Source organism: Narcine bancroftii, chromosome 1, assembly GCF_036971445.1.
Source record: "Narcine bancroftii isolate sNarBan1 chromosome 1, sNarBan1.hap1, whole genome shotgun sequence".
Lineage (NCBI taxonomy): Eukaryota > Metazoa > Chordata > Chondrichthyes > Torpediniformes > Narcinidae > Narcine > Narcine bancroftii.
In genome coordinates this window covers 443,931,885-443,959,336 of record NC_091469.1, presented here as the reverse complement: position 1 = coordinate 443,959,336, position 27,452 = coordinate 443,931,885, and the positions used below count along the sequence as shown (strand labels likewise).

The following is a 27,452-nucleotide window of genomic DNA, read 5'->3' as shown; positions in this document are numbered from 1 at the left end:
CCCATGGTCAGCCAGGCAGCAGGAACACCTTTCATATGTGTCTTGAGTTCACCATGGACATTCAACACATCGTGGGTAAAACCAACGCGGTGGCCAACACACTGTCCTGCCTGCAATTGAGTCAGTCCAGGCCCTGTTCCAGGGAATAGACTAGTACACCCTAGCCAGGGCACAGCATGAAGGCCCTGAGATTCCAGCATATAGAACAGCAGTTTCCGGGCTCAGGCTGGAGGATGTTGCCATCAGCCCAGTGACGTCTCCACTGGCAAATCCTGGCCCTTGGTGTCGGCAGCATGGAGACGGCAGGTTTTCGATGCAGTGCACAACCTGGCACACCCAGCCATCAGCACTTGTGTCAAAATGATGGCCATTAGGTTGGTCTGGCACAGCCTCTGGAAACAGGTCAGTCAGTGGGCCAAGACCTGCATGGTCTGCCAGACATCTAAAGTGCAGACATGGCAAGGCACCCCCATGCCCAGACCTTTGAGCCAGCGTGATGTAGGCTCAGCCATGTCCATAATCGACATTTTAGGACTGCTACCGGTCTACCGCAGGGGGGGGGGGGGCGAAAGAGAGATATCACCTGACAATGACTGACCATTCCACGATGTGGTCGGAAGTGGTCCCGCTGGCCAAGACAACCAGTGACATTTGTGCCAGGGCACTGATTAACATCTGGGTGTCGAGATTCAAATTCTCGGAGCACAAGACTTCCGACAGAGATGCATAGTTCACTTCGGGGACTCTGGGCAGCGCTGGCCAATTTGCTGAGAAGCCAGCTCCACCACTCCACGGCTTACCACCCTCAGGACAACAGGTTGGTAGAGTGATTCCACAGGCACCTAAAGTCAGCCTTGATAGCTCGGCTCAAGGGCCAAACTGGGCAGACTAGCTACCCTGCGTCCTCCTGGAGATCCACACTGCGCCAAAAGAAGATTTCAATGCCTCTGCAGCTGAGATGGTGTATGGCACACCTTTGGTGATACTTGGCTGCTGTTAAGGACCCAGAGGACCAGATGGCCTCAATGACAAAGCTGAGGGAAAGACTGGGTATTCTAACCACTCCGCAGCCTCCACTGCACAGCCAGGCCGTGTTCTGTGTCCCAAAAAATTTAGAGACCTGTGAGTACATTTTCATTCGGAGGGGGCAGCGCACCAGATACCCCTGCAATTGCCATATGAGGGGCCATACAAAGTATCATACACAACGGGTCGGCGTGCGCTGGATATTGGCAGTAAGGAAGAGACTTTCACCATTGACCGCATCAAACCAGGACATCTGGACATTAGCCAACCAGTCTCCAGTCAGCCCCCATGATGCAAAGGTAGGCCACCAAAAACAGCGAACAACACTCTGATTGCCGGTTCTTTTGTGGGGGGGGGGTATAGTCGTGTAGCGGACTGCTATCCAGGTACATAAAATGGCTGACGAACACGGCGGCAGTGCAGACACTGCGGGGGGGGGGGGCCAATGTTCTTCATCCCTGGTGACAACCTACACACGGGAAACAACGAGCAACAGCGGGAACACTGACCAATCTGAGGCCAGCACTGCTGAATATCACTCCTGTCATCAGCAATAGGGAGAGAATACAAGCAGAGCTGCCAGTGCAATAAACCAGACTTCGACTTCAACTTCTTGGGTGTGTGTCATTCTTTCCACACCTCCCGGTAGCACGCTCGCTACAATACCAAAATAGAGGAAATATTCAAATGGGAAAATGTCACAACTGTAGTTGACAAGAAAAGTCAAAGCCCACGTTAAAGCAAAAGAGAGGGTATACAAATGACCAAAATTTAGTGGGAAGAGAAAGGATTTTAAAAACTTACAGAAGGTAACTAAAAAAATTCATAAGGAGGGAAAAGAAGTGAAGTAGAATGAAATTAGGCTAGCAAATAATAACAAAGAGGATACAAAAATCTTCAAGTATATAAAGGATAAAAGGTAAAAGTAGATACTGGACCATTAAAATATGATGGCAGAGAAATAATAATGGGAGACAAGGAGATGGCAGAGGAACAAAATAAGCATTTTGCATCAGTCCTCACCGTGGAGACTTCTGTACAGAAGTTGTGGAAGAATAAAACAAAAGTGTAGGGTCTCATGAAATAGAGATGAAATGCAGGAGAAAGAAAAACGTACAGTTAAACCATGCAGGGACATCATCTTTTACTGGTGAGAATTCTATTCAATAGTCTGATATAAGCAGAAACATTGTTTTTGAACCTGGGGTTTATGTTTTCAGGTACCTCATGAACTTCTGTTCAACAAAAGGGGGAAGAGCACAAGCGTGACCAAGGTGACATTTTGGCAGCTTTCCCAAGACAGCAATATGTAATGACTCTGAGGTTTTTGCAATGGCCTGAGCTGCATTTGTAACTCTGCAGTTTCTTGTGCTCTTTGGCATATCAGCTCCTGTGCCTTTAATACACATAGGTGCAGGAGAAGCTCAGCAGATCACGCAGTGTTCTTTATGGCAAAGCTACATAACCAATGTTTCAAGCCTGAGGCCCTTATCAAGGTATGAGCAAGAAGCAGGCAAGTGCCTGCCTTCTTTTTGCTCATATTTTGACGAAGGGCTCAGATCAGAAATATTGATTATGTATCTTTGCCATAAAGAATGTTACATGAGCTGCTCAATTTCTCTAGCACTTGTGTATTAAACTACAAACAGTGTCTGCAGAATTTTAAAAAAAATTCAGTTCCTGTACCATCTGGAGAGGATATACTTACAAGGTTAAAAAAAGAAACTTCAAATCAACAGCAAATTAAACAAAGATGCACAAAAATAAGCTGTCGAGCTATCTTTCTGACTTTCCTCTCCTGCACAACTGCGAGTGCATGTTTATTTTTTTTTAAGTAAACAACTGATAAAATCTCTCAGGAAATATTAGCTTCTGTAATTATTTGATAGAACCATAAATTTTTACCTCATCACCGATTTGAATGCCTAAACACCTCCTGCCATTTTCCCCTGTATGAACAGTTTTATTTTTGCAAAAGGCTGTATATTCCACTGAAAGTCCTTCTGGTAATTTGTTGTTCTCCAGGATAACTTCAGAAGACAAAGCCTGTTTTTTTTTCCAAAAAAAAAGTCATCATTTGTATACATGAGTAGTAAAGGAAGACAAACAAATTTTAAATGTCAAATTATGTGGTTAGCACTTACATGATAAGCATCAAGGATCAACTTAATAACATTGCTGGAATTTGCAGAAAGGACGCCCACTTCAGATTTAGGAATGAGATTATGAAGTTCCTGTCAGAAATAATGCAAGATTGCTAACTGCAGGTTGTGAAACACCATTAAGAATAATATGTACCCTAGTTACTCCTCCCCCCCCCCCACCCCCCCGATGAATAGCACACATCCCAAGATAAGTGAACTCTCAATTACAATTAAATATAAAAAGTTTATTCTTGGAATCACAATTTGGAATAAGCAACCAAAAGAGCAGAGCAAAGACTGACGACAAAGCCAGGAATTATTTAATAATTCGTAATCACATACAGCTACAGTTAAAGAACAAAACACACGTTTCCCCATCAGTATGCACCTTGGTGCATTAATTTCTTCATTTGCTCTTGTTGCAATTTCATAAAATTTAAATTAACCAGTTTTGTTCAAATTTATTATGAGCAGTCTAAACTCTAACATTCAGTGAACAGTATAAATAGAACTCGAGTACAATTTCAGAGTATGGAGGCAAGTGAGAAAGATCAATTAATTAGATTGAACTTTATTGCCATTGGGCCAAGTAAAACACAAAGCCAATGAAATACAATTCGCATCCAAGTAGAAGTTTAAAAAATGCTATATACAAAAACTACGTTCGAATAAAAACAAGCACATTCAGCAAGCAAACAATTATAAAAGTACTGACAGTACAATGCGAGGGCAGTACCACTCAGCGCTGGGATTTAAGGTTCAGCAGGGTCACAACCTCAGGAAAAAAGTTCTTCTTGAGCCTGCTGGTTTGAGAGCAAAGGCTCCTGTAGCACATACTGGATGGAAGGAGACTAAAAAGTCTATAGTTAGGGTGAGATGCATCCTTGATGATGCTCTTCACCCTGCCCAGACAGCGTTCCTGATAGATGTTCTTAATTGAAGGCAATTGGATGCCAATAATCTGCTGGGCAGTTTTCACCACCTGCTGAAGTGCTTTGCGGTCTGATACGAGACAAATGCCCTACCATGTTGAGATGCCAAAGGTAAATATGCTCTCAATGGTACAGTGGTAAAAATCCATCAATAAATATCCTGGGACAGAGATGCATTTTCCTCATGCTCTGCAGGAAATAAAGGCGCCATTGCACCTTTTTGATCAGGATGGAGAAGTTCAGGGACCAGATGAGATTATTGGAAATGTGGACACCAAGGAATTTGAAGCTTGATACATGTACCACTATAACTCCATTAATGTAAATAGGATCATGAGTGTGGCTTCCAGAACACGTGAAGTCCACAATGATCTCCTGAGTGTTATCACATGGCCAGGTGCTGGACCACATGGCCAGGTGCTGGACCTCGTCCCTATAGGCCATCTCATCATCCCCTCTGATCACGCCAACTACCGTGGAGCCATCTGCGAACTTGATTATAGAATTAGAACCATATTCAAGAACGCAGTCATAAATGAAAATGGAATTCAGGAGAGGGCTCAGCACACAGCCCTGGGGCACACCAGTTTTCAAGGTGAGAATGGAAGAGAAGAGATCGTCAGAAAGTCCAAGATCTAATTGCACAGGGATGAGCTGATACCAAGCTGGTAAAGTTTGTCATTCAGTTTGGAGGGAATTACAGTATTGAATGCCAAACTAAAGTCAATGAACAGCATTCTGACAAAAGAGCTGGAGCTGTCTAAGTGGGTCAAGGCAGAGTGAAGTGCCATAGGCAAACAGGATTTCAAATGTGATAGAACACGTCTTTCAAAGTACTTTCCAACGATGGGGGTTAAGTGCAACTGTACAGAAGTTATTCAGACTTGTGGTGGTGGGACACTTCAGTACTGGCACGATGGTGGCAATCTTAAAGCTTATGGGAAAAACTGCCTGGGCCAGCGACAGACTGAAAGTGTCCACGAACACCCCGGCCAACTGTTCTTCACAGATTTAAACACACGGTCAGATATACCATCTGGACCAGCTGCCTCCCGTACATTCATCCTAGTCAGGGTGGCCGAAACATTAGAGATGGAAAGTGAGAGAGGCAGTTCATCAAGTGGAAGATCCATTTTGAAGATGATCTCCTTTTTCTCTTGATCAAAACGAGCGTTGAAATAATGAAGCTTCTAAGGGGACACAGTACTAGATGGTTTATAGTGTTGGAAGCCCAGAGGACCCCAAAACCCAACAGCAATAGATATTCACCAAGACAAATGGTTACTTAAATAAAAGTTGCTTTAAATTATCTTTAAACATGAAAACAGAATCACACTTTAACTTATCACTATTGTCTTAACATAACCTAACCCCCTTCTAATTATAAACGCACGTGTATGTAATGTGTGTGCAAGTTCAGATAAGTTCTTTGATTCACAGTCCAATCTCACTTCTCATTCCTCCAAGTTCATTGGTTGCAAGCAATTCTTACATTGTGCACAGAATTTAACATTTATAAAATTCACCAGGCTTTGGTGCTTGAAAGGTAAATGGTTACTGCTCAGGAAGGTTCGTGTCAGTTTTCAGAGAGAGATTTGTTGTTCCAGGACATCCACAACTGATTTACTTCCATCAGCCACTTCAGTGTCTTGCTGATGAAACTTGTTCCCTCAGGGTTCTTTCAGGTCAGACAGCCAGTCCTCTCCTCTTGCAGGAACCACAAGGGCTTTGATCAGGCTGAACTCAGCACTCTCAACCTGTCTTCCAAATGGGGTTTTCCACAGCTTGTCCTGTTCTAGTGCCAGTTGCTGCTACTGACTGTAAAACTGTAGAACTGATGTGTGTGTGTGTGTGTGTGTGTGTGTGTGTGTGTGTGTGTGTGTGTGTGTGTGTGTGTGTGTGTGTGTGTGTGTGTGTGTGTGTCATACACACACAGAAAGCCTGTTTGACTCTCTCTGCCTGCAAAACCACCTGACCCTCCTAGAGCAGCAAGTTCCACTACAGACAGAATGCGGCACCAACAAACTCTTCCATCTGTTGCCTTTTTGTAAACAACAATCCATTAGTGAAGTGTCTTGGGCACTCTCCAAAGATTTTGCAAAGTCTGTTTACCCCAACATGTCTAGCATGAGCAGAGCTTCAGTATTTTAAATAAGATCTGTTTTAAAGTGTTTGTATGTGACCTACACTAACAAACCTTGCCCCAATGTATCTCCCAAAAACATATCTACATTCTAACACAATAGTCTGTAATGATCTGTATGCCATACTACAGGAGCCAGGAGGTCCGAGGAATTGAAATGCTCTTCGATCTTTTGTTTGTTCTTGAGTTTAGCCTGAGAGATTCCCCTCCTTAAGTTGGCCCCGGCTGAAATGTTAGTCTTCCAGACTCTAGATCTGAAGGCTAAATCTCTTTGAGTAGGTGAACCCCACTGTTCATCCATGGATTTTGATTAGCAAAAATTTTTTATTTGTTTTTGTGATGACACTCCACCCACATACTTGTTGATATACAAAGCAAGGGCAACATGTGAGCTTTGTTATGGGGTTTATTCTGAAACACAACGGCTGCAGGGTAGAAATCTGTCTCTAAGTTTGTTGTTGTGCAATTTTTACACTTAAATCTTCTCCCTGATGGTAGGATGGAGTTGAGAGCATGACCAGGGTGCGATGGGTACTTCAGCATGTTGGTTGCCTTTCCAAGGTAGAAGGAAGAGTAGATGATATCCATGGAGGGGAAAGAAGTTAGCTGCTATCACCACCTTCTGATCATCTTGAGCAGGGCATGTTGTGATGTATTCAGCATGCATGCTTCCATTGATCTTATTGAGGTTGAGGGACAGGGGGACATGCCAAACTCCCTTAGTTTTCTAAGAAAGTAGAGGCATTGATGTGCTTTCTTGACCGTCAAGATAAAAAGGTAAAAGTTCCATAATATTACATTTAGAATGCAACATACATGAAATTCTTTAACTTCGTCTACTGTAAGGAAGGAAGAGTTGCTACTTTGTCAAGCGCCCCTCACAGAAATGAGGCTCCAGAGAGAAACAAACTTGCAATAAACAAACATTATAAATATTCACTCACAAGAACTTGAAGCTATCTACACTCTCCATGTGGAGGGCCATTGATATGGACAGGGACGTGTTCTCAACTTCACCTGAAGTCTATGATCAACTCCATGTTATTGATCTTGAGACTAAATTGTTATCTGAGCACCATTCCACTAGACTTTCAATCATCTTTCTATATTCACTCTCATCATTATTTCAATGAAATTTGGCATCGTGAACAAATTTTGTTACGAGACCAGAGGACCCCAAAACCCAGCAGCAATAGATATTCACCAAGACAAATGGTTACTTAAACAAAAGTTGCTTTTGAGTATCTTTAAACATGAAAACAGGATCAAACTCTAACTTATTACTATCAACTTACTTAACCTAAATTAACCCCCTTCTAATTCTAAGCACACGTGTATGTAAGTTTAGAAGAGTTCTTTGATTCACAGTCCAATCTCACTTCTCATTCCTTCAAGTTCACTGGTTGCAGGCAATTCTTATACTGTGCACAGAATTTAACATTTATGAATTTCACCAGGCTTTGGTGCTTGAAAGATAAATGGTTACTGCTCAGAAAGGTTCTTGTCAATTTTCAGAGAAAGATTTGTCGTTCGCTGGACTAATCCCTTCTAATTAGCCACGTCAGTGTCTTGCTGAAGAAACTTGCCCTATAAGGGTTTTCCAGATGATAACCTCTTTCTTTCAGGTAACCACAGTATTCCTTTTTGTTTCTCTTATTCCAAGTGAAACATTAGGCAGCCAGTCCTCTCTTCTTGTATGGATCATAAGGACTTTGACCAGGCCAAGCACTCACAACCATTATTCAAAATGGGGTTTTTCCACAAGTTTGCCAGCTTGTCCTGTTCCAGTCACAGGTGCTCTGCTGAACTGTAAAATAAAACTGCAGAACTGAATTCTCTCTCGGAGAAAAAAGCCTGCTTGACTCTCTGGTTGCAAAACCTCATGACCCTCTTAGAACAGCAAACTGCACTCAGACAGCCTGCAGCTCTGACAAGTTCTTTCATTTGTTGCTTTTCAAAACAATAATCCATTAGTGAGGTCCCTTGTGCACTCTCTAAAGTTTTTGCAAAGGCATTCGGAGCCGGCCTGTCTAGCTTGAGCAGAGCTCCAGTATTTTAAATCAGATCTGTTTTAAAGTGTTCATATGTGACCTACACTAAAAAAAACCTGCCACACTTTATCTCCCCAAATCATATCTATATACAATATAAAACACAACATATTCTGTCACAATTTGAAGGAGTTGGAACAATGTTTGGTTATAGAGGGAGTACAAATAGAGGACAGAGCATCCATTTTGTGTCAAGTGTAATTGTTAAGATGTTGTTAACTCATCTCCAGTGATTCTGGTTTGTTAGACAGGAAGTCAGAGGTTCGCTGAGGTCAAAATCCTGAAGTTTGGAGAAGAGCTTCCTGGGGACGATGATTTAAAGGCAGTTCAGATAATTGACTGTAATTATTTTGCTCCTTAAATGCCTCTTTCCTTTGTTGTATCCATGAATCTGTTAACTTGGATTGAACTGGGGCCCTGATCTATCATTTCCATGGCTCCTGCTCATTATTCCTATTCTACACAGGAACAAAAGACAATTTTAATTCCACATTTATCATTATTACTTTAATGAGATTGGATCGATAACAGAGCGATCGGTTAGGAACAGAGTCTAGACCCCATTATGAAGCAAAGGAGAGAATGCGATGAATTGTGTGTGAAGCTGGATGCTTCAGTCAACGGGATTGACTCCAGTTACATTCGACAGAGGCTGCTGGAGACGGGAGTACTGACACTGTACCCCTAAGAGATCTGGCCTCCCCTGGTTCGTCCCTTCCTCACACCCCTACTCAGTGAGCCTGAGAGATTGGGCTCACCCCCCCCTCAGCCTGTGACCCCTAGTAAGCTTTCAGAATGCCATGCTGAGGCTCCACTGCCTCAGGCTGGTGATTCTGGAGCATGTCCAGAATCTTGTACAGCACCAGGGTATAATAAAAGACTTCTCAAGTACGAGAGAACCATGCATCAAGTCTTGAACATGACTTTGGGAAAGGTACACAAAATATTTATCAGAACTATAAATGTTTACCTTTTGAAATTTCATAACCCTGATTCATCCTACTTGATTTTTACTAGGTCGATAAGAAATTTAATTGATGGATTTAAAGGATTAGGATTGAGAAATCGTTTTCTCCAATGAAAAATTATTTTAAAATTTGAGATAAGCCATTTATCAAAAAACTTACTCCACAGCCAGATCATGAAGATGAGTTAATAAACAGTTAATTCATAGAATCAAGGTTTATAAGGTTTTTTTTCAGGAAGGATATCAAGAAACATGGAAATAAATGCAGCCAGTCATGAGTTATTTATGTCAGAATACACTGGGAGACAGAAGGGTGACTAACACTACATCCTTACCACTATGTCTTTTATCAATATTTTTAAAAAATACAAGAGGCTTTGTTTATATTTTATGGTGGCAAGAAACTCCTATGAGACTATAAAATCCAATGATCCAACATCACCAATCATTAAAATGACTTGATATCTCTCTCATCATCAATAAACCCATGTGAAACATTTGCACTACAACTAACATTGCATACTGTTTTAATGCAATTTGAAACAAGTGGCAAATCACAAAAATAGTTTTTGTAATGATCTATTTTTGAGGTGAAAATACATCTTACTGAACCATCAAGGCCTACAACCATTTAATTCCTGTGGTTAAATGACAATAATGAACAATCTTTTAAGAATTTTTCTTGCATCTCAATCTTAAAGACCTATTCTGTACTGATGCATACAAAAAGTAGTTGTGAAGAACATTTGAAAGCACTTACCTTGTATATGCCCTTGAATTCGTTTGTTACAGCAAAAATAGGCTGAATATTATTCTCACTAAGTTTCTGGACCAAATGAGCAATGGATGGATAATCCTGCACACACAAAAATATTTTCAGCTTAATTACCATACACTTTGCTGATCATTTAATATTTTACACAAAGGAGAACATTTTATCTTTAGAATAAACTAAAACAATGTTCCCATGATGCACAAGTTCTGGAATCACTCAGCCAACTTACATAGTAATCGCTCATGGTGTAGAGGCCTTGGGTATTGAGGTGGCAATTCCCATCATTTGGGAGAACAATGCCTCCCAGTTTACCATCTCCAGCAAAGTGAAATCCAGCATCCGTAGAGAACACAAGCAATCGAGTAACATTTCGCCAGCCAATTTTCTCCTGTCAAGAAAAGGATCATTATATGCCATCCTGATCTCCTATAAGATTTACATAGTGTAGGTTAGATGGAAAAGAAATGTTACAGGAGAAAGTACTCTTGAGTACTCAAAGGAGGGAACTATGGTAAAACATTCGAAAGTTCTACAACAAATAGAAAGAGTTGAGGGGGAGATTTGTTGATATATATAATAAGTAGGTGCAGATTTTGAAGATCTTTATTAAAAAGATGAATAAAAATAAATCCATAACATTTAATTAAAATTCAAGAAAACTGAAACAGGCCATAATACAAAAATATTCAATTTATTCAAAATAATTAAGAACAGGTCATGTGGTGCGGGGAGAATAAACAGAAGCAAGCCCCAGGAGATCCCAAATCTATCGAAGATAAACTATAACAAAAGAATTTAAAAATAGACAAAATACTCACAAGTGGTGTGGGAAAAATACCATAATCAGCAATAATGACAAAAAAACAAAATCAACAGGCAGAAATGGTAAAGAGCCAGCCTTGAGATCACCAGAGTAACTCGAGGTGCCTCATGGTGATGAAAATGGTAGGGCTGTCCCGAGGCCCACCAGTGAAGCAGTCTCGGCTGGAGCAGCACACCCAACAGGAGAGCCGTGGCCAAGGAAGCACCCCTGTCTTGCAGCATCCTCCAATCAACGGGAGCCCGGTGAGAGATTCTGGAGAGGCACCCCCCTCTTACAGCAGGACTGCTTGGTCGGGAGAGTCCGCGTTGTGTGCAACTCTGAGGCTGCCCACGATACAAGCGAAGGATGCATGGTGGAGGAGTGGGATTGTCAGGCTGGGAGTGCTTGAGCTGTAGACAGCTCCTAGGCTATGGGCGGCGAGAACAGTGGTCGTTTGCAAAGTAGAGGTAGTGAGGGCCCACCAATCCCCCCTTCCAAAACTTGGGCGCGACTCTCAAGTGAGGCAACGGGGCAGGGACGCACAGCTAAAGAGTGAGGTCGGGGCCCAGCGAGAGCAGAGGAACATGGCGTCGGGTCGGACGGTATGTCGAGCAGTGAGGTAGAGAAGGGCGACAGGGGTAATAGCAATGGTAGCTGAGGAAAACTGAGGCCAGGAGGCTTGGAAGACACTCACCTGGGACACAAAGCCGGGGGTGGGGGTGGGGCGGGGCGGCTCAGAACCCTCTCTGCGAGATGCAATGGAGGCACTGGGACTCATGGAAGATAGGTTATTTAAGGCAATGGACAATACAGCCCAGGCTATGGGAAGAAAAGAAAGATAAAGTACAAGATGCCCTCTCTGGTCTAATGGGGAGAATGAATGATGTGAAGGGAAGAGAGGGTGCTCATGAAGGCAAAATAAATAGAGGAGAAATTGGAAGTCCTGATGAGAGGGAGTGCATCTGCACTAAGTTAAACACCCTGGAAAACTTTAGCCATAGAAACAACATTAAGATAGTGTGGTTAAAAGGATATTAAAGGGAGAAATCCAGTTAATTTTTTCCAGACCTGGATCCCTGAAATACTGGGTGGGGATGCACTGGGTGAAAAAGTAGAGGTAAAGAGGGCCCACCAATCCCCCCTTCCACAACAAAATCCTGGACAGAGACCCCGCTTAATCTTGGTAAAGTTGCTGTGATACCAAGACAGAGAATTTTTTAAAAAAGTGGTGGCAACCAGTACAAAAATGATGGGGAAGCCTGATGGAGATTGAGGGGGGTAAAGTCCTTTTTCATCCTGATATTAGTCCAACACTTTTAAAGTCAAGGAAAGAGCTTGAACCGGTCAAAAGGCTGGTAAAGCAAAAAGGTTATGAATGTGTGTTGCGGTACCCAGCACCCTGAAAATAGTAATGCCAGGAGGACAGAAAGTGCGAGGTGGACGACCTATTACATTGAGAGGGATGGGGACAAATTAAGCGTAATGGTCACCAAAGGAGGGCAAGAGTTGGAGTATGGGTCGGGATGGGGGAATTGTTTGGGGCTAACTGGTTGTTTCATTAAGGATGTGTCTTTTTGTTTCTCTTTAGTTGAACTTTTGAGTCCTTTTTTCTCTGCCAGGGTTTGTTGCGGGCCTGGTGACCGGAGGCAATTGGCCGAGGATGATCAGTGGGTTTGGATGGGAATTTGGGGTGAGGTATGGAGGGACTACTATATGACTACCCTAGGGGCGACAGCTAAGCACACAAGGTGTGTGCTTTAATGTTAATCGTCCAAAGAGACCTGTTAAGAGAAAAAAGGTCTTGGCACACATTAAGAAAATGGGTGCAGACCTGGCCTTCTTCCAGGAAACCCACTTGACAGAACAAGAGCATCAAAAGTTAAAAAGAGGGTGGGTGGGCCAGGTAATAGCTTCCTCGTTCAGTTTGAAGGCAAGGGGGGGTGGGTGGCAATCTTGGTAGGGAAGAGTATTCTGGTGCGTGACTACAGATAAAGCAGGTAGATTTGCATTGGTGCACTGCCAGATATACTCAGAATCTGAACCGTAGTAAATGTATACGCTCCCAACATCGACAAAAAATTTATGCAGGATATTTTCCTGAGATTGACAGAGGGAAGGGAGAACATTTAGTTGGGGGAGACTAATTTTTGTCTGGATCCTGTCTTGGATAAGTCCACAAAGAAAATAACAAAAAGGCAGAAAGTGGAACCATTGATTGATATATGGAGACGGAAGCATCCAAGGGAGAGGGATTATTCCTTCTACTCAAGGCAGCATGACTCCTACTCTAGAATAGATTTTTTTTTGGCTTCAGCCCATGTTGAGGGTAGAATCATGGAGGCTAGGTACATAGCAAGATTTCTCTCAGATCATTGTCCCTTGGTAATAATGGTTGAAATGCCATACAAACAGGAAACAGTTTATAGATAGCATCTTAAATCACTGCTGTTGAGGAAACTGGAGTTTTGTAGTTTTATAAGAGGGCAAATAGATATGATCTGAGACCAACTCTACCTCTACTTCAGATAAATTCCTCCTATGGGACAACCTCAAAGTGTACTTGAGGGGTCAAATAATTGGATACACTAGAATAGTAAGGAAAGAATATGAGAAGGAGGTGAATGATTTAGAGCAAGAAACTGCCTGTTTGGTAAAAGACTTCCAAAGATGGGGCTCAGAAGACCAATACAGGGCTATTACAAATATGAAGCTGAAATATAACATGCTTCAAACATACAGTATGGAAAAGGCCATATTGCGATCAAAACAAAAATATTACAAATTGGGGAGAGAGCCCACAATGTCCTTGCATAACAGTGGAGGATGGAGCAGGTCTCAATAACAATCAGTGCGGTGCAAGCAGAGAAACATAGAGTCTCGTATAAACCAAAGGAAATTAATGATAACTTCTGAGAATATTATGAAGGTTTATACAAATCAGAAGTGGTGGGGAGGACGGACAAAATTGGCGAGTTCTTGTCCAAAATAGAGCTGGAAATTTGGACTTAGAAGAGCAAGAAGACTTAGATGGACGAGATAGAGAAAGCACTGAACTCGTTACAAACTAACAGGTCTCTGGGGGAGGATATAAATTGGGACAAGAGTGAAATTATGTCACTCATGGGAGGGGACTATAGTCCACGTCAAGAGAACTGTACTTAAAGTGGCCACTAAATAGGATCAAATATCTAGGAGTTAGAATAGATAATAATTTAAATAATCTGTACAAGTTAAATTAACCCCTTGCTGGGGGGTGGGTAAATTCGAGGAGGACCTGAACAGGTGGCTGTCTCTGCCCATAATGCTAGTGGGTAGGGTCAACTGTATTAAAATGAATGTGCTGCTAAGACTTCAGCATCTCTTCCAGACACTACCTGTAGCATTGCCCCGGAGTTTTTCCTAGAACTTGCTTTCACAGTTAAGAACATTTTTATGGAATGGGAAAGTAGCTAGGGTCTCTATGGAGAAATTGACCTGGGATTACAGTCTGGGCAGTTTATGGATGCCAGACTTCAAAAAGTATTATTGGGCAGCCCAGTCAAGATACATCCCCTCCCTCGAAGAGAGAGAGGAGGTGCCACTCTGGGTACAAATTGGTCTGTACTTGGTGGGCAAGAGGTGGCAGAGGATTTCACTTATAAATAAGATGCCAAATTGCTATCTGGAAAAACTGACAGCCCCATATTGAAACAAATTCTAATTTGGAATAACATTAACCAATATTTAGGAATAAAAGTGAGGCTGTCCCCAAAAATGCCCCTGACTCCTAATCGATTAATAGCTTTGACGGTAGGTAACAAGATCCTGGACATCTGGTGCCAAAACAGTATCAGATGTATAAAGGACTGTTATGAGCAAGGAAGCTAATGTAATTTGAACAACTTAGACAGAAATAGGATTTATCAAATAGGACATTCCACTGCTACCTTCAGATAAGATATTTTCTACAGGACAAATTAGGTCCAACCATGCCCTACCAAAGTGCAGTGACACAGAGACTATGATTCAAAGGGAGAACACATGAAAATTCATTTTGGCAATTTGTTTCCTCCTCCAAGTGGAAGGACCTAAATAAAGCCTTCATAAATCAAAGCAGAAATGGGAATCAGACTTAGGATTAACGATAAGCGATGCTGGTCCAATACAATTTTTTGCACCAGGTATACCTTGCGCTGCAAAATATTAATAGATCTAAACCAGAATTATCAGACCAATATTTTAGATGCAGCATTGAGGCAGGGTCCTTTGCGCACGCGACCTGGACGTGTATCAAGGTGCGGCCCTTTAGATGAAACTAGGCGAAGTCTGAGGGAAAATTATAGGTCAGGAATTCCCACAGGACCCAGAGTTGTTCTTGATGAGTAATATAATGGACATAAGACTTAAAATGAAGCTGTCCAAATTTCAAATTAAATTTGCAATGATCGCATTGGCAGTGGCCAGGAAATGCATAGCGGTTACCTGGAAGTCCGACTCTTGTTTGAGCATTGTGCAGTGGAGCAAGGAGATGCAAGGCTGTGTTCCCCTGGAGAAAAACACATACAACTTAAGGGGGAGGTATGGCACTTTCCAAAAGATTTGGCAACCATACCTAAACTGTATAGGAGCACAGTTGTGGGAGGATTGTTGCGCCTTGCTGCTCTACCTTCCCTGCTTCCTCTTCAGATTTTTTTGGGGGGGGGAGGGACAGGCGGGGGCCTGGCTCATTCTAGCCAGGTAAAGTCAGGAAAAAGAAATCGGCCTGGACCTGGGCTGCTATGCCACGACATAGCTATAACTCCCTAATGTATGATTTATTCCTTTGTTGCGAGTGCTTTTATTGTTCTGTGTGTTTTCTTTTTTGATTAATTAAGCTGGGAGGGGGATGGAGAAGGGGATAAATTTGGACTCAAAAGAGGAATCCATATAGAATGGATTTGGATAAGTTGTAGTTGGTGTTGATTGTACTCACTGACAATTATATTGTTGAAAGCTCTGAGTCCAAGTGTGGAAAATAATATTCAAAAAAATAATCAAGGACAGTTATCATCACTTACCCCACAGACAGCAACCTGCATAATCGCATCAAAACCGCCTTCAGGGGAGTCCAGATTCCCAGAAATGGTCTGATTGCTCACAAGTTCATTGAACTTTGATCCATCATTTGTCAATGGTAGCACATTTTTGTAGCTAAATGGGCTTGTACAAACGTCACCACCTGGGCAAGGATTTTTCCGTTTGGCTGGGGTTGTGCTGATGTATGGCATTACAGTCTTATCCACAAAAGAACCAAATCCTAAATAAGAACAGATTTAATACAAGATGAAACATTATGGGCAAAATATATGGAAGTAGGAATGAAAATAAGATTAATCTTACCAATTCTGAAATCAGAAGTTATCTTCTGCATTTCATTTTTTAATTCAGTTCCCAATTTTTTTACATTTTCCAAGTCATCCTTCATCGAAAAAGAAAGGTCCATAAGATAATAGAGATCAATGGGATAATCTTCTGCTCTCTTAAAACGTAAAGAGAAGGTTTGGGGCTCTCCTGAAATAAAATTAAGGAATTTCAATGTTAGAAATGGCCGATGCATATTCACAAGCAATTTATTTTACTGCAAGACTCAAGAAGTTTCTTTTCAAAAGCCATCAGATTCTTGAACCTCCCTAAGTGCACAAATCATTTGAAATTGAAATTTGTTAAATTAGCATTAGCTGTAGGCAGCAAATGTATTGAAATTACTTGGAAATCAAATACATCTTTAACTGTGCCAAGGTGTCATGCAGAAATTCAAAGTTGTATTCCTTTGAAAAAAATTTACTAAAATTTAGGAAACAAATACTCTCGTTTTTACAAATTTGGCACCCATACATTCAGATAATGGGATTAAATTTGTAGTGATATCCTTTTTATCCTTCTAGCCCTGCGGAATCCTCCTCTACACGTTTATGTTACAACTGATGATTTGTACTGCATGACATATCTCTGCAATGCAAAGACCTTATTTCCTTGTTCTTTTCTTTTCATACCTATAATGTTTTTTTTTAAACTTTTTTCAGTTTGTATAATTGGTCTTTCGGAAGTGATTTTACCCCAACAGAAAATTCATCATTGTCAAGAATACAATCAGCATACACTCCATTGTGTGGAGCAGTATTGAGTGGTGAGTAGCAAATTGTTAAAATGTTCAGTTATTTTAGTGTTGTCCACATTATTTTGTGCAACTTCATTTTCATCTATATTGGGTATAGATGGATATGTATCATGTAGAAGCAACAAAGTTTGAGTTTAAATTGGCCATCATGTTCAGCACAAACATGTGGGCCTGATCCTGTGCTGTACTGTTCTGTGTTCTAATGTAGAACAGAAAACACAGCACAGGCCCTTTGGCCCAGTGTTGTATGAACATCATAAACTGCTCTACAAACTGCCTCAAATTTCCCTGCTGCATAACCTTCCATTTTTCTCAGTTCCATGCACCTATTTAAAAGATCATATTCTACCTGTCTCCAGCATTATTGTTGGCAGCGCGTTCTATGCACCCACCACTCTCTGGTGAGGAATTTGCCTCTTGCATCACCCCAATACTTAGTCCCAAGCACGCTAAAACTATGCCCCCTCGTGTTAACCCTTTCAGCTCTGAAAAAGCCTCTGGACACCTAGATGATCAATGCTTCTCATCATTTTGAACACCTCCATGAAGTCACCCCTCAAATTTTGTCACTTAAATGAGAAAAAAACAATTTCATTCAACCCATCTTCTACAATCCAGGCAACAACATCCTTGTAAATCTCCTCTGCACCCTCTCTATAGCATCCATATCTTTTCTGTAATGAGGTGACCAGAACTGAACACAATATTCCAATCCTGAGCCTGCTTAGCTTCTGAGATCAGAACATCTCAGGCATATTCAGGCTATTAGGTGCTGAGGAGCAGCTTTGAATGCTCATGGATGTGGACCCCAAGATCTCTCAGTTCTTCCGCATTGTTCAGCCCTCCCATTATAACATTATATTCTGCCTTCCAACTTGACCTTCTGAGATGAACCACATCAGTTTTCTGGGGTAAACTTCACCTGCGAATTCCTAGTCCAGCTCTGCATTGTATCGATGTCGCTCTGCAATCTTTGGCAACCCTCCAGATTATCAACAACATCCCCAACCTTTGTGTTATCCGCAAACTTACTAACCTACCCTTCCACATCCAGGTCATTGATATATATATATTTATTTTTTTTAAATCACAAAGAGGAGGGGTCTCATAACAGATCCTTGCAGAGCACCACTGGTAACTGACCTCCATGCAGAATATGAACCATCTACAATCACTCTCTGCCTTCTCTGGGAAGGCCAATTCTGCATCCAGAATGCAAGCTTCCTTGGATTCCATGCCTCCTTTCTTTCTGAAAGAAAATGAGGAGGCATGGAATCCATGGAAAACCTTATGAAATACATTGCTGAAATCCATTATCATGACATCCACAACTTCATTTTCAATGTTTTTTTTGGTTACATCTAACAATGTGTTAAAGGTCTATTTGAACTTTAACACTTGGGGGTCTGTAGTAGCCCAACTCTGGTTTGAAAACCACACCTATGGTGTGGCTGGGTGCATTGATTTGTTTTGGTAATCAAGGAACCCTCTTCCCACTGCCTCAGATAATGGAGATCGGATATAGGAAACCAATGGAGTTTTTGGAATTCATTGTGCAGTTTAATTTGTTACAATAGTTTGTTACACTTAAGTCACCATTCAAAGTTGAGGCAAATTAGGCAATTGACATACAATAGCCAACTAAAGTATGCAAAACTAGGACAAACTAGCAACATAGCAGCTTTTTAAATCTAGGCAGAGATTAGAAATTGTTACTAGAATTAATTATCAAAATTGAGGGTTTGATAATTCTTTATTTCATCATTGTTTATTCATATCACTCGTTCATCATTATTTAATCATTCCGCAATGATTTCCAAAATGATTTCAAAGTCCAATTATGCCTAATATTCAACCACTTTGCATCCTGAGATCATTTTTATGGGATTCATACCAACATTAAAACAGTCGCCATTATCTGCTTTACTGAATTTAAACTATTTTCTGACATCATAGCAAGTATTACTTCAGGGGCTACTTTTAGAATACCTGATCTTAATGTTAGGGTTAGCTTCTGTGGCCGAATCTGCGTAATGTCTTCCAGCTTTATCTTTTCACCACTTGTGCGACCAGTAAGTTCTTTATCAGCATCTATTCTTTGTGAACCTTTGGGATTTTCAATCTCATTTATTCCACATCCTTTATCTTTTAAGGATTGGATGTCATCACAACGTGCAGAGTTTGGCTCCCCTTGTTGCAGGAATTCCTACAAAAAACAAAAAGTACAAGATCATGCTTGAAATACAGACTATGACTTAAAAATAATTGAAATGTGTGTGTAGTCTTTGATTTAATTTGTAGCAAGCATTTCATGTTGTTTAATTCTATTATCTTGTTTGGTCAGTATGCCAGAGCTGAAATTCCCACGAAGGAGGACAGTGTAGAAATGTTAGAGAATGATAGAGACATGGGGGTAAAGGACAGGCAAAATATTTGGGATAAACTAGATATTTTGGAAAACCTAAATAGGAGAAATAGTATAACAATTGTAGGACTTGGGGAGGAAGAAGGGGAACAACCCCATTGCATTTTTTTAAAAGATGGATCCCCAGGATATTGGGAATGGAAAAGGGAGGGGAGGAACTTCAGGTGGAAGGGGCCTATCGGTCGGTTCCCCCCTTCCCCAAACCAGGACAGGGACCGAGACTCCATTCATAAGACTCCAGGGATACCAAGATAGAGAAAGAATCCTGCGCATGGTGGGCACGAAACAAAGAGATGGCCTGTTAGAGATTGCTGGGGCAGGGGGGGCTGAGAAGGAGTTCTTTTTTTCCCCCAGATACAAGTGTAGAATTGATAAAAAGACAGAAGGAATTTGATACCGCAAAAAAAAACTTTTAAAAAAAATAAAGCTATTGGGTTCGTATTATTATATCCAGCAACTTTAAAAGTATTCCTGTTTGGGGGGGGGGGGGGGGTGGTGGGGAAGAAGTTTTTCCCAGAAGCTAAAGAGCCAGCGTGGTTAGTTAAGAGCCTTGTTGCAGCCCAGGAGGATTCCCAAGGGAGATAAAGAGATAGTGGGACAATAAGAGGTGATCTGGCTGTACGTAATGTATATATAATTATCTTTTAAAAAGGGGAAGAATGGTTACACTTTTTTTTACAAAGGTTGCAAGTTTAAAAAGGAAAGGAATGCAGGGAGCTTTGAGGTGGCAGAGGGGAGGTTTGATAGGTGCCACTGACATGCTCCAGATTGGAGGGAGAGTTGGAGCTTGTGTAGGGGATAGGGGTGCTGGGAAGGGTAGGAGTGGAATAGGAGAAAGAGGGGAATGAGAATGGACCATGTGGGGGTTTTATGTATTCTTTTGAATTATTGGTTTTGGTTTTGTCAATTTGTTTGGGTTTCGTTTTGCACGTGACCATCTGCGCCAGGAGTTGACGCAAAAGGGTTGGAAGAGAAGTATTAGAGGACAGGAAAGGAGGGGGAGAGGAAGATGGTGAGGCACTGGGATGATGGACAATTAAGAGAAAGAGTCTTGGCTCGTCTTAAAAAGCTGCAGGTAGATGTGGTGATCCTGCAGGAAACCCATCTTACAAACCAGGAATATTCCAAATTAAAGAGGGGATGGTAGGTCAGATGGTAGCATTCTCCTTCAATTCCAAAGCCAGGGGAGTGGCAATCCTAATAGGAAAGCATGTTCTAGTAATGGTCTGGGGGGGTGGTCGCAGATCTGGCAGGGAGGTTCATGATGATTCATTGTCTAATATACTCTGAATTCTGGACTCATGAATATATACACTCTGAATTTCGATTATGAAATATTTAAGATGTATTCTTGAAATTATCTGAGGGGGGTGAGAATATATTGATTGGAGGGCATTTCAATTTTTGTCTGGAACCAGTCATCGATAAAACAACCAAGGAGGTGACAAGGGACAAGGCAGCTAAGTCCACCTTGGCCTTCATGAAAGATTTGAATCTCAGATGTTTGGAGAAGGCTGAATCTGAAAGGGATTATTCTTTTTACTCAAAGCAACACGATTCCTACATTAGAATTAATTTTTTTTCTGGCATTAGCCCAGTTGGAAAGTAGTATAGTGGAGACAGAGTACATGGCTCAGCTGCTGTCAGACCATTTACCTGACTTTGTCCATCATAATGCCAGATAAGCAGGCTACAGTGAATAGATAGCACTTAAATCCATTGCTGATGGGAAAGCTGAAATTTTGTAGCTCTGTCAGAACTCAGATAGAACTGTGGTGCAAGATGAACTGCTCATCTATTGATAACTTTTTTTAATTAAATTTGGGACATTTTGAAAGCTTATTTAAGGGACAAGATAATTGGATACATTAAAGGGATAAAAAAGTGATATATGAAGGAAATTAATAATTTGGAACAGAACATAACTCAATTGGAAAAAGATTACCAAAGGATGGGTTCTGAGGAAAAATTAAAGGATTTAGTGAGTAAAAAGCTTGAATACAATACGTTGCAGACATACAAAACAGAGAAGCTGATCTTAAGATTGAGGCAACAGTATTATGAGCTGGGGGAAAGGGCCCATGGTGGTAGGGGGAAGCCACGTCTTTTAAAGGACAAGGCTATCTCGGATGATCTCGCATGAAAGACCTTGGAGCAGATGCAATGGGGGCAGAGGAATTATGAGAAAGAAATGGAATTCTTGCAGGGGACAAGGTGGGAAGAGGTGTACGAGGTAGCCATTGAAATTTGTGGGTTTGTAGATAAGTCTGTTGAGAGAGTCTCCTGAGATGGAGACAGAGAGCAAGTAAAGGGAGAGTTTTGCGAGAGATGAACCAAGTGAATTTGAGAGCTGGGTGGAAGTTGGCAGCAAAGTGGATAAAGTAGAGGAGCTCATCATGGGTGCATGAGGCAGTGCCAAAATAGTAATCAGTGAAGCCCATGCAGCTAACCATGGCTATCCCTTAGACATAAAAAGTGGGATGAGTCAAAGGAGAAGTTTTTGAGGGGGAGGACAACTTTTGCTAGCCAGAGGAAAGTAATGGTGGTGCGGGACTGGTTGGATCTGTTGTCGTGGAAGGCTATTGGCAAGGGGCGGGGGGAGGTGGAGGTGTATAGTGATTAGATGTCCATGGTAAAGATGAGGCATGTAAAGTATCGCAGATTAGGTGAGGAGATGGGGGAGGGGGGTTGGGGGCATATCAGAGTTAAGGTAAGCAGATACCAGCTTGGTGGGGCAGGATTTCATCGAAACAATGGATCTACCAGGACAATTGGATTTGTGGATCTTAGGTAGGAGGTAAAACTGGAAAGTGCAGGGTTGGGAAACAATACAGTTGGAGCCCACGAAAGGAAGAAAACTTGAAGCGATGAGTTCAGAGATAATGCATGAGACGGTGTTTGATGAGGTTTGGTGGGGCTCTGTTGAAAGGATAAGAAAGAGGAGGCGTCTAAGAGCCATTGTCTGGCTTCGGCCAAAGAGAGGTCAGCGCACCTCTGAGGCCACAACAGCGTCACTCTTGTCTACAGGTTTAACTGAGGTTGGGATTGGTGCGGAGAGAATGGAAGTCAGAGCATTCTGATGGGGTAGGATTAGAATAACTGAGGGGAGTGGTGGTTGAGACAGTTGACGCTTTAGTGGCAGTTGGAAATATTAAGATCCAAAGTAGGAAGAAGGGGCCTATAGTAGGGGTTGGAGAATCTTGATGGAAGTGGGCATGAAGTTAGAGCCAAGGAAGAGGAGTTCAGTGTCATGGTAATATATAGAACATGTTGAGGTGAAGGGAAATGTATGTGAGGCCTCTACCAAGGGCAGAACAAAGAGTTTCTGAGAGGGGAAGGTCAGAGGGGATGGTAAAGACCATGCAGGGGTTGGACTGGGGGCCAGTGGGATGGAGGGTATCAGGGATGGTAGATGGGGTGAGTGATAGAGTTGAGACAGTTGAATACTCTGCACAGTTTTGGTGGCCATACTAAAGAAAGAATGTGATTAAGCTGGAGAAGGGGCACAAAAGATTCACAAGAATGTTGTCAGCGCTTGTTGGGATTGAGTTACAAGGAGAAATCAGATACTCTTGGATTGTTTTAGGAGACTACGGTGTGACCTTGGAGGTTTATGAAGGACATAGACAAGGTGAATGGATACAATTTTTCTCTCCTCTCTTCCCCACAGAGTACGTGGATCTAAAATTAATGAGGCACAGATTTCAGATGAGAGGGAAAATATTTAAATGGGATCTGCAGGGCACTCTCTTCAGAGAATGGTGGATATATGGAAGTGATAAAAACAGGGATAATTCTAGCATTAAACATGCATGTGGATAGGAAGGTTTACAGGGATATGGGCCAAACGTGACCAGCTTGGCTGACATCGACAAGTTGGGCCCTCGGGTCTGTTTTCCTACTGTAGACCTTGGACTAGTTTTTCCCCACGATATGGAAGTTTCAGAATCTAAAACTAGATTTCAAACATTAAGGTGAGAGAGAAGTGATTTAAAGGGGACCCAAAGTGATAGAGATGGGTATAATTACAAATGTTTAAAAGACAATTGAAAGGGGTTTGTAGATTGGAATTATTTACATACATGGATCAAATGCAGAAAAATGGGAGTAGCTCTGAACAAGTTGGACTAAAGGGCTGTTTTACTGCTGTAGAATTCTACAAAAGTAAATATGCTTGTGTAATTTGGCCAGCTAATGTTCAAAGGGATAGCTCTACACAGGTGGACTTTTGCTTGGAAGACAATTGGAAATTTATCTTTAAATTATTGCCCAGCTGTTTTACAAAATTTTGATCATTAACAAAATGTACTTGAGTGTGCAGACCTGAAATTTAACATGGGTTTAAAGCTATTTGTGCCTCACAATTCGCACAAATAATACAAGACTCATTCTGGCACAAAGGCATTGGCTTTACTGCTAAGATTTTCAGTGCTCTCAGATTCTGGAAATCAAGTCTGGATGAAGCCTACCTGTATACATTCAGATTATAGTTTAAAGCAGACAAAATAAAACTTCCTTCAAAAATTATTCAGCATAAAAGCCATTTTGTTCAAAATTCTTTTGTGGTTCTATTTTGTCCTCCAGTTTTATACATTGTTCATTATAATTCTTACTTCCCTTCCATCCATTTGCAATTCTAATTTCATTAGATCTTTGACTGTACCTTTCTATCTCTTGTATCATTAAACCTTTCCTGTTCTCTGCGTCAGCACAGGCCTTCCTCTTTTCTCTCGGCTTGCCTTTCCCTGCAACTCAAAACTTGGTAAACTCTCAGTTTTTTTTACCCGTGTTGATTACTGACTCTATAGAAACTGTGTATCATGATTATTTTCAGCATAGTTCCTGCTTATACATTTTCCTTTTCAGTTGTTTACACTACTGAGAAATTCATCAACACCCCCCACCCCCCCGATCCACTGCTGCTCCCCCCAGAGTACAGCTGTAATCAGCTGTTGCAAAGGCTATTTTTATAAACACTGTCATTATCAGAATTCTTTTTAAAATTCAATTTAAATAAAAATGAAAGAATCCTTTTAAATGAACATTCCCATGAGCTACTTTTTTTAGTTGTGGTAATGAGCACTGAGCAAGTCACTTCCTTTCAACAAACAACAAAACTATGAGAATCTGCAAACAAACTTTGAGTTTTAATCACAACTTAAATTATGATCAAATCGAAATATTAGAATGATTTCCAATGACTTATTTATCCCAGTCAAAGATCAAGGATATGCACAATGGCTCCGAATCATGGGTCCTCTACCGGCATCACCTACGGCTCCTAGAACGCTTCCACCAGCGTTGTCTCCGCTCCATCCTCAACATCCATTGGAGCGCTTTCATCCCTAACGTCGAAGTACTCGAGATGGCAGAGGTCGACAGCATCGAGTCCACGCTGCTGAAGATCCAGCTGCGCTGGGTGGGTCACGTCTCCAGAATGGAGGACCATCGCCTTCCCAAGATCGTGTTATATGGCGAGCTCTCCACTGGCCACCGTGACAGAGGTGCACCAAAGAAAAGGTACAAGGACTGCCTAAAGAAATCTCTTGGTGCCTGCCACATTGACCACCGCCAGTGGGCTGATATCGCCTCAAACCGTGCATCTTGGCGCCTCACAGTTTGGCGGGCAGCAACCTCCTTTGAAGAAGACCGCAGAGCCCACCTCACTGACAAAAGGCAAAGGAGGAAAAACCCAACACCCAACCCCAACCAACCAATTTTCCCCTGTAGCCGCTGCAACCGTGTCTGCCTGTCCCGCATTGGACTTGTCAGCCACAAACGAGCCTGCAGCTGACGTGGACTTTTACCCCCTCCATAAATCTTCGTCCGCGAAGCCAAGCCAAAGAAAGAATATAGTTGAATTAGTAAACATATTAATGTTCCGTAAATAAATGTTTATGGCCAATGACAACACTACCTAAACTAGAATTCTAGGTTCCATTAACTGTTTATGAACACTAAACTGTAAAGGCCTAGTACCTGGATGATTTGTAGCCTCCACACAAAAAAATACACAAATTGTGCAATAATTAAAGTTATGGTTGAAATTGTTTTAAGATTTAAAACGTACACTTTTGATGCACCATCCACAGTTTCTACCTGCTTGTATACATTCTCCACACGATTGTGCATTGGCTTTTAAACACTCACTTGGATCTGTAATATAGAAATGCAAATTAAGTTTTCTAAAATGTCTAGCTACATGCGAAATGCAAGTTCAAGCGTATTCTGAAAGTTGAAGGAAAGCTTAACAGAATTGCTTGACAGATTAAATTAATGCTATTTAAAATCAAACAGTGACAAAGTAAACCTTACAAAATAAACATTATCATAAAATTTACCAGAGAAAGGCTGCCTTTTCAACCTACTTCAATCTAACTTCAGCAGTTTTATTTTAAAAAGGAGTTCTCTATTTCTAACATTTCATGTTGAACACAGAACATTGCAGCACAGTACAGGCCCTTCAGCCCACAATATTGTGATGATCTATATATATCTACCAAAAAAAAACATGTTAATCAATTCTATAGCCTTTAAACATTTGTCTTTTTCAAAATGTTACTATTACAGCAAGTTTTCTTTTATCATGTCAGCTTCTTTCATTAATTTAAGCATTTCAATTAGATTATCTTTTGACTCTTAAAGTAACCTCAAATTATCATTTCAATTATTGGAATTCTATTCTAATATTTTCTTGAATTAACAAACTTCATAACCTTAGCTATTTTTCAGATGTGATTGAAATTTAAAATAGGGATGTTAACTTATTTTGAAGAATATAAAGGTGGATAAGTCTCCGGGACCAGATGGGATCTTCCCCAGGACATTGAGAGAAGTGAAGGAGGAAATAGCAGAGGCTCTGGCGGTAATTTTCCAAATGTCATTAGTTATGGGGATAGTGCCGGAGGATTGGCGCATTGCGCATGTGGTTCCGTTATTTAAAAAGGGTTCAAGGAGGAAGCCTGGCAACTATCGGCCTGTAAGTTTGACGTCTGTGGTAGGTAAATTAATGGAGAAAATTCTTAGAGATAGTACTTATAAACATCTGGATAGACAGGGTCTGATCAGGAGCACTCAACATGGATTTGTGGGAGGAAGGTCATGTTTGACCAATCTGATTGAATTTTTTGAAGAGGTGACTAGGAATGTGGATGAGGGTAGCGCAGTGGATGTTGTCTATATGGACTTCAGTCAGGCCTTCGATAAGGTACCACATGGAAGGTTAGTTAGGAAGGTGCAGTCTTTAGGTATAAATTTTGATAGTCAAATGGATTGAACATTGGCTGAAAGGGAGAGGCCAGAGAGTGGTAGCGAATAATTGTCTGTCAGGTTGGAGGCTGGTGACCAGTGGTGTGCCTCAAGGATCTGTATTGGGCCCATTGTTGTTCGTTATATACATTAATGATCAAGATGATGGGGTGGTGAATTGGATTAGTAAATATGCAGACGATACTAAGATAGGTGGAATAGTGGATAATGAAGAAGGTTTTCAAGGATTGCAGAGGGATTTGGGCTGCTTAGAAAAGTGGGCTGAAAAATGGCAGATGGAATTTAATGCTGATAAGTGTGAGGTGCTTCATTTTGGTAAGAAGAATCAGAATAGGACATACGTGGTAAATGGGAGAGCATTGATGAATACAGAAGAGCAGAAAGATTTAGGAGTAACGGTACATCGTTCCCTGAAGGTAGAAACTCACGTGAATAGGGTGGTGAAGAAGGCTTTTAGTATGCTGGCCTTTATCAATCATTGCATGGAATATAGGAGTTGGGAGGTGATGTTGAGATTGTATAAGACGTTGGTGCGGCCTAATTTGGAGTTCTGTGTGCAGTTCTGGTCGCCTAATTATAGGAAGGATATAAACAGAGTGGACAGAGTGCAGAGAAGGTTTACCAGAATGTTACCTGGGTTTAAGCATCTACAGTATAGGGAGAGATTGGACAGATTAGGTCTTTATTCTTTGGAGCGTAGAAGGTTGAGAGGGGATTTGATAGAAGTATTTAAGATTATGAAAGGGATAGACAGAGTGGATGTGGATAGACTATTTCTGTTA

General features: G+C 41.4%; 1 protein-coding gene and 1 long non-coding RNA gene across 4 annotated transcripts in view; one reads left to right on the top strand and one right to left on the bottom strand.

The window, feature by feature from the left end:
* Positions 1-2,780, top strand: part of LOC138751750 (uncharacterized) — a 62,797-nt gene extending 60,017 nt beyond the window's left edge. Inside the window, exon 4 of the long non-coding RNA XR_011350156.1 lies at positions 2,247-2,780. This is a non-coding gene — a long non-coding RNA (uncharacterized lncRNA). The remainder of the gene's footprint in view (positions 1-2,246) is intronic.
* Positions 1-27,452, bottom strand: part of LOC138751746 (integrin beta-1-like) — a 112,692-nt gene that overhangs the window by 29,656 nt on the left and 55,584 nt on the right. For all 3 annotated transcript variants that reach the window (XM_069914456.1, XM_069914455.1, XM_069914454.1), the window contains exons 3-10: positions 25,472-25,557; positions 18,966-19,182; positions 16,199-16,369; positions 15,877-16,115; positions 10,268-10,426; positions 10,024-10,119; positions 3,171-3,260; positions 2,932-3,072 (exon numbers count right to left, since the gene is read on the bottom strand). In XM_069914456.1, the coding sequence (XP_069770557.1) occupies positions 2,932-3,072; positions 3,171-3,260; positions 10,024-10,119; positions 10,268-10,426; positions 15,877-16,115; positions 16,199-16,369; positions 18,966-19,182; positions 25,472-25,557 (1,199 nt within the window). The remainder of the gene's footprint in view (positions 1-2,931; positions 3,073-3,170; positions 3,261-10,023; positions 10,120-10,267; positions 10,427-15,876; positions 16,116-16,198; positions 16,370-18,965; positions 19,183-25,471; positions 25,558-27,452) is intronic.